General features: G+C 38.1%; 1 protein-coding gene across 1 annotated transcript; it reads right to left on the bottom strand.

The window, feature by feature from the left end:
- Positions 1-2,051: 2,051 nt before the first annotated feature.
- On the bottom strand, positions 2,052-7,991 carry LOC122263296 (UDP-glycosyltransferase UGT5). Its single transcript, XM_043031672.2, has 8 exons — positions 7,864-7,991; positions 6,045-6,215; positions 5,630-5,884; positions 5,117-5,350; positions 4,005-4,169; positions 3,561-3,783; positions 2,542-2,761; positions 2,052-2,426 (listed from the first exon to the last, which is right to left on the bottom strand). Exons 1-8 carry the CDS (start codon positions 7,978-7,980, stop codon positions 2,144-2,146), a joined length of 1,668 nt encoding a protein of 555 aa, XP_042887606.2. The 5' UTR covers positions 7,981-7,991; the 3' UTR covers positions 2,052-2,143.
- Between the last annotated feature and the right edge of the window lie 207 nt (positions 7,992-8,198).

Below are 8,198 nucleotides of genomic sequence, written 5' to 3'. Positions count from 1 at the left end.
TTTGAATTAAGGGTGGGGGGGGATTTGCATGATAATATGAATGTATGCATTGTCAACAACGGTAGCAACTTCGGTGACGATCTGCAACTATTCTAAATTTTATAGAGAGTTATGATTAATAGCACGAATGTATCTTTGAGAGACCTTATAGTCGTGATAAGATGAATATAAAGTATCTAGATTCGAAGATGTGCGCTAAGCGACGAAGGGAAAAGTCGTGAGTTGATGAATATGTGTATGTGCGTGAGTTTGTATACGTAAGTGCATGGAAATGTGTATGGGGGAGGAGGGGAGGGGCAATGTTGTGGAGTGTGTAGTATGCGAATGAAAATCTTTGAATAGAGAGTCTGAGCTGAGTATGAAAATATTACGCGATCCTCATTTAAAGCCTTCCACCGCTCGCTTCTTTTTTTATTTTTATTTTTAATTGATTGCTTTTTTGTTTTTTTTTTTTTTTTTTCTTTTTTTTTTTTTTTTGATTACCGGAATGTCCTGCGACTTCTGATAAACACTCTATGAGGATTTTAGTTTAAAAAAAATATTGATATAAATGTATAAACAAAAATGCAAATCAACGAATGAAAAAGATGATTATCAGTAAATGAATAAATAAGACGTATAGATAAGAACAGAATATAGTAGTTACCTGTTTGTGTTAAGACACGGTTTAAAATTCTTAGGTAAATTTTGACGACAGAGAATGGGCAACAAATAACTAAAGAAAACGAGAATTGAAAGGAAGACTAATATAATTCGTTAGGGCCTAAAAAAGAAAGTAATTTTTACAAGCAAATAGAAATAGTGCAAATGTGTGGGGCCTCTAGCCACTCGCAAGTTCAGGTTTCTTACCCGGTTTCCATTACAAAGGGAAAAAAAAAAAAAAAAAAAAAAAAATATATATATATATATAATATATATATATATATATATATATATAGATATAATATAACATATATATTATATATATATGACATATAATATAATATATATATATATATATATATATTATATATAGGTATATGAGTGTGTTTGTGTTGAGCGGCGCAGGAAGAGCTCAATACACAAACCATGAAGAAACCAAGCCCCCCCCCTTTAATGGGCTCGAGACTCTATAGACACTGTCTACTCTCCCCTCCCAGTGTGTCTTTTATGCGTGAAAGCGAGGGAGAGAGAGAGAGAGAGAGAGAGAGAGAGAGAGAGAGAGAGAGAGAGAGAGAGAGAGAGAGAGAGAGAGAGAGAAAGAGAGACGGAGAAACATCCGCACACTATACGTGACTGATTATCACGTTATGCTTGCGTTATTCAAAATTGTATTCAAATGCGTATCTCTGCCACATAATCATTTACCTAAGATCCAGAATATATTACCATAAAGATAAAGAAAATATGATGAGGCGATGCATTTCATTGCAATCTTATATCTAATTCATACTATCAATGTATTATTTCTTTGTTTTATGGAAATTAGCCATCAACTTGAGACTCGCGTACCGGCGTATCCGCGAACATCATAGTTTATTCATGGAGACACACACACACACACATACGCACACGCATGCACACACACACACACACACACACACACACACACGAGAGATTTATTAAGCAGAAATGACCAAGTATTTTGCTGAAACGGTCATACCTGGAATATATCCAGCGGTGGACCAGGTCATGAGATCAGGTCAGAAGTCAAATAATGTAATAATGTAATGTAATAGTATTTGTGTTCTATTAACGCTGCTTCCTTGAGAACACACACACACACACACACAATCTCAATTTCTACACCCTCTTGTGACTACGAAACATTTCAATAAAAAGAAAGATAGAGTACAGAGTGAAATATGTTATTCGTTTGCAAGAAAGACTAATTGCACATGGCTAGATATGACATAAAAGAGAGAAAGAGAGATAGATAGAGAGAGAAAGACAAGGTAGGTCTATAAGGATGTGTGTGTGTGATGTGTTCATGTGTACATGCGTGCGTATTAGTGTTTGTGTGTATATATGTATGCAAAAGAGAGAGCACTATGAATAGAAACAATATATCTTATTCAAACATTTATTTTTGAATCGGTATAAAGTTCTTTGAAATGGATCTTTATGTAGTGGAAACGAAGAGAACACGAAATAAAAATCAAGCTCAATCCCTTTTCTTCTTCTTGCCGCTGCGTGGGAAGAGCTTCCCTGCAATCGCCCTCCCAATCCGCGAGAGAACGCAGAACGCCACGTACACGACCACGTGGAGCACCAGGAGGACGTCCAGCATGAGGAACTCGACCCACGACAGCTTCGCCGCCGGGCTCCTCAGGCGGGGAGCTCCCTGGTGTCGAACCACGTACTCGGTCCAGAACACGGCGCGCTCCCTGGGCGTGTCCGGCTGGTCGCGCACCACGCTCATCACTTCTTCCGCGTTCCTCTTGTACCTGCGGAGACATTAGGCGGGTATCACCAAGTACGTGAAAGTACAGTTTACAATGTTCCTTGACCTAATACTAAGATTCTGAGATCCATTTAAAGTAGACACAAAATTACTCTTACTTGGGGTTATTCATAACCTCCTGGACAGAGCTAACGATGAGATCGACCGAGAGTTCCTCCCACACCAGGGCGAGGCCAACACCGCGCCTCTGGATATTCATTGCGTTCTTCGGCTGGTCCGCGAAGACAGGCAGAGCGACAACGGGCGTGGCGTGGTACAGGGACTCCTGGGTGCTGAGAAGACCTCCGTGGGAGATGAACACTTTCACGTTGGGGTGACCTGAACGAGAGCAAAGAAAATAATGGCTATATGTGTACTGTTCCTAGGTTGAGTGTTTTTTTCCCTCTCGTATTTGCGGCTGGATATATTTCCTGTTTATTTCCCTATCCTTGATGTAGCGAACGAATCCTATCCTGCAATAAGGAAGGATATTCATGTATTTTTGAAAAATACCTCCGTCGAAACGCGTCAAATGCATCTCTTGCGTTGTATAGATATTCAATCTCATTCATACCTTTCTTCTACATTTGTCGCTGTGAACTTTGTTCAAGGATATTCATATTGCTGATCTCTTTAAAGGTACATTTTACCTATCGGGATTGTCCTCCTTTTATCGCCAGGTATGTATGAGACCGAAGTCTGATATATCATTTAGATTTAACATGAATTGTTAAAGCCTTTCCTTTCAAACGACGTAGAAGTACTGCAGGATATGATTCAGCAAACTGTCGTTTTGTTTTGTTTTTTTACTCATGAAAAAGAACTTATATGTCTCTCGATCAGACTAATTTATCATAATAGTTCAAATTTTCCTGAAACGGTTAAAAAAAAACTTTAATAAACAAGCTGGCGAATTAGATGAAATGTAACAGTGAAAGTTTTATCATTGTGTATTATACCTTTATGCAGGTATCTAAAAGTCCGGGAATATTTCAACTGAGAAAAATGTCTGTATCAGTATTACATGAGCGCGCGCGTGTGTGTGTGTCTTTATCCTGCTTCTACCTTTCTTAATGTCTTCCTTCAAGATATCTATTCTGTCTGATGGTAGAATATCCATTACGTTTTGTAACGTTACCTAATATATCCTGCTGCGGCAGCCACTTCTGTATTAACACATTGTCCGAGATGCCTTCAACTTCTCCCTCGAACTTCCAAACGACTCTCTGCTTCAACCTTTTGAAAGCTTCGACAAACATGTCGCGGTACACGACAGGCATGGAGTTCCCACGAACAACGGTTCCCAGGCTGAAGTACACGACGCCTTCAGGTCCTGCGCCGGAGATCCAGGATTCCAGTTCCTGTGGTTTAGATAGGTAGATAATTATTACTAACATAATATCCAATATGAGAGAGAGGGACTATAGAGATAGAGAGGAGAGGGAGAGAGAGCGAGAAGAGAGAGATAGGTCATTATCTAAGGAAGGTAAAGAATAACCACAGACAGGAAACCATTATTCCGTCCGTCCACCGAACTGCATTACAATCTGTCTCTTCCACTTTCTACTTGTTTTCCACCCACCTTGGGAAGGGGCTTGGCGGGGCGGCAGTGGATGGCGCCCACCTCCACCTGGGACGGCAGCAGAGGAAGAGCCACGTCCATCGAGAAGTGGGAGTTGACGAGCGTGAGGCTCTGGTTGCGCTCGATGTCCAGCAGCGGCGGGAGCTCCGGGAAGATCTCAGATACCTGCGAGGTTTGGGGTTAGAAGGGGTCCGATTACATTCTTTGAAGTGATTTTTGTTTTCATTACGATGAGAATTACGAGGATTATAACACTAAAGAAATAAGATAATGAGTGGTGATAATAATAAAGATTATACTAAGCATGAAAATAATAGTAAGAGTGGTAATAACAGTAGTTCTATGTAAAATAAAGAATATAGGTTGACGTATGGCACGATCTATGCCGCCACCTCACACGGTACTTTGAAATTGTGTACAAAAAGAGATGCTGCTCCTCTCATATAATAATAAAAAATAAAAAAATAAATCGTACAATCAACCAGTAGTTCACAACGATGAAAGGAGGCGCATGGTAATCCCCAACACCAGTAAGCCTTTCGCTGAAATGTTTATCCCCAAACCGGGGTCCACGCTCATGCCATTGAATCATCTAACGAATCTCAGATCAAGGTGTTGAGAGGCTACAGGCGAGATTTCCTTCCTTCTCTTGTTTTTCTTGTGTCGTGACTAGTTCCCCAGGAATGCATTTGAGATTCTATGGGACTTATATCGCTCTTCAATACTATGGCGAATGATTATGAGGCTTGTATGTAATCATATTACTGTGTAGTATCTTACGTATTACAGTTAATGTGTATAATGTCATCTCTGATCCTTATATATCATATTTTGATGTAATAGTTTTTGTGGAATGGGGTTCTTCTTATGATCTATATTGACGATAAGATACTAATACTTATAATACTACTTATATCATGGCAACTGCCAATGATAATGATGATGATAACAATAATAATAACAGTGATGATATTATTGATATAGTCATGATAATAATGATAGTAATAATAGTAATAACAATTATAATAGTAATAATAATCATAACAATAAACAAGGATAACAATAATGATGATGATTATGATGATAATGATGATAATATTTTAATAACCAACCTCCTTTTGCAGCCTAGGCACAAGAGACCAATGCCTCAAGTAAAAGGGCATCATGATGTGCTGCACCAGGTTCAGAAAGCGGTGCTTAAAACTGAGAGGACTCGGGTACTCCTCCAAAGACCCAGACACGTAAGCCGGGTTCTGGACGTTGCCGAGCACGGCGCTGTGACAGGGGTCCATCCCGAAGGCCGCGATCGTCATGTACGTTAATTCGTGGACGAACGGGTAGATCATCTGCAATAGGTGTGGCCGAGGTTAGCAACGTGGCAACACTGAATCGCTTACGCATATGCACGGCTATTCGAACGCGAACATGCATATATATATATATATATATATATATATATATATATATATATATATATATATATATATATATATATATATATATATATATATATATATATATATATATATATACATATATATGTGTGTGTGTGTGTATGTATATATGTGCATTTATATACATGTATGTAAGTATGTATATAGTAAACCAAAACCAAACCCATTTACCTCATTCATTTTTTGATCCACAATAATGAGGTCGAAGGTCTTCCTCTTCTCGTACAGCTCCATCACCTCCGGTATTTTGTAGAGCTTCTTCACCATAGGACCAAGGATCTCCCCAAGCATAGAAAAGCCGCCCGTGGGATCATTCCGGGATTCGAATAAGTTCATGTCCTCGACGTCGAAGTCCTTGAGTCCGTGGTTGATCTCCAAGACGTTGGGGTTCTTGGAGGATGCAGGATAGCTGGACAACATCACCACCTGGAGAGGAAAGGATTTCTTATGTTTTCAGTGAGGGATGGTTCAAGTCTTCTCTCTACCATGTTTACTCTATTTTTATGAGATATAATGACCCTGTCTTCCCCTTACTCACAAACGTATCTCGTCTCCGTCTGCTTAATTTTGCGCCCTACATCCTCACCTTGTGCCCCCTCTCGCCCAAGGCATCAGCAACACTCGTGAAGAAATTCTTGTGGCTCTTCGTCCCCACGGGCAGTAGCATGAGGATCCTGTAGGGCCTCTCGAGGGGAGCTAATTTCCCGAGCGCCCCGCCCGTCAGTGCCACCAAGAGAACCAGGAGTGCCGCCCGCATCTGTGGAGGAGGGAAAGATAAAGAGGGGAATTTTAAAGCTGATTTTTGTATCGAGAGAGAAGTCAGCGCCCCTTTGAAAGGCGTGGAGAAATAATGAGGCGAATCGAATTAGTATCAGATCAAGAATTAAGAACATTTACTTATAAAGAGAGAGAGAGAGAAAGAGAGAGAGATAGACAGATAAAGAGAGAGAGAGAGGGAGAGAGAGAGAGAGAGAGAGATAGACAGATAAAGAGAGAGAGAGATGTGGTAAATATCCCCATAATGAGATAGTATGCACAAGTGTTCGATGTGTGAGAAAGTCGGTGGAATGTGAATCCATTTGGAAGCACAGACTTGGGGTTGCCAATGCATCATGGGAGCTACGTTTTACCAAATAACAAAACGTTAAATTGATGCATAACAATAAGGATGATGATGGTATGGGAATTAATAAAGATAATGATAAAGATAATATTGATGATAATAACAATGGTAGTAACTATAGTAATGATAATGGTAATGGTAGTGATAACGATAATGATAATGATAGTGATATTTACAAATAAGAATATTGATAATAAGATTTGTGGACAAAGACACACACACACACATACACACACACACACACACACACACACACACACACACACATATATATATATATATATATATATATATATATATATATATATATATATATATATATATATATATATATATACATATGCGCAGTGTTGTGATTATTATAACCATATTAATAGTTATTGTAAGATAAAAAATCAATAAAAATATAACTACAGAAATAATATCTATGCTTCCGTCATCAATGATTAATAAAAATACACACTTTTATACATACATATATATATATATATATATATATATATATATATATATATATATATATATATATATATATATATATATAATATATGTGTGTGTGTGTGTGTGTGTGTGTGTGTGTGAGTATGCATATATATATATATATATATATATATATATATATATATATATATATATATATATATATATATATATGTATATATATATAATATATCGACAGAAACCTGTATCCGCAAGATGAGGTTTAAAATTCCTTCTTGAGAAGGTCGACTCCGGCGCCAGTTATCTACAAAGCAAGTGCATTGTGTCACTACCCATCGGCCTGTGTCAAATCCACTACCTGGGTCGACCGCTTTCCCTGAGGCCCTATTGGTTAGTTCACGTTACCTTATTTCTTTTAAGGAGTAAGCAGGCTCGTCAAAGATATATATATTTTTTTTATAAGGGGAATAAGATTGTTACTACTTTTATTTTTTTAGGTCTGACCTTCAGGAAACTGTGACAAGTGAGAAGCCGTTTGGTCATTTAGCAGAACATCCCTTTTATAAACCTTGCAAATCACGTCCTTTTCTAGCTGTCCTTGGCATTGTCTAGCTTAATGTTATTTGAGAGAATATACGCTAATTAATAATAATAAGTATGATTAGAAAGTATGTAAGACAACTACATATATTTGGAAACGACACAGAAAAAAAACTATGAAAAAACGTATAGCCATTTCTTTTCAACTATAAATTTGCCCTTGTACTAATCTCGATTTACAATATTAATAGTACAGGTCAAATGGAATGTTAATTTTCATACTTCGAGAACCAACAATAACCTTTTCTTTAATTTTCACAGGCAGGACTCTCTCAACACACAGCACGTCAAGGGTACACACAACACACTCCAAGCAACTGACGGGAGCGCAGACACTGAATTGCTTGACCTTGAACATGGGAAGTGCCAGAGTTGCCGGACCCGAATTATGGGATGACATTCTGAGCAAATTTTATTCTCATGGTTCCGTATCAACAGGCTTCGTTCATTCATATCTCGTGTGGACTATGGTATACAACTATACTTTATGTTTTGATGCTGTTGCTACTGTGCTTGTTCATTGTTTAGTATCACTATTATTATTCTTTAGGTTTTTAACCATCAAGTATTTATTTT

Source organism: Penaeus japonicus, unplaced genomic scaffold (assembly GCF_977035675.1).
Source record: "Penaeus japonicus unplaced genomic scaffold, GWHDUDI00000001_assembly GWHDUDI00000030, whole genome shotgun sequence".
Classification (NCBI taxonomy): domain Eukaryota; kingdom Metazoa; phylum Arthropoda; class Malacostraca; order Decapoda; family Penaeidae; genus Penaeus; species Penaeus japonicus.
The sequence above is the reverse complement of the archived record's forward strand: the minus strand, read 5'-3'. Positions and strand labels throughout refer to the sequence as shown.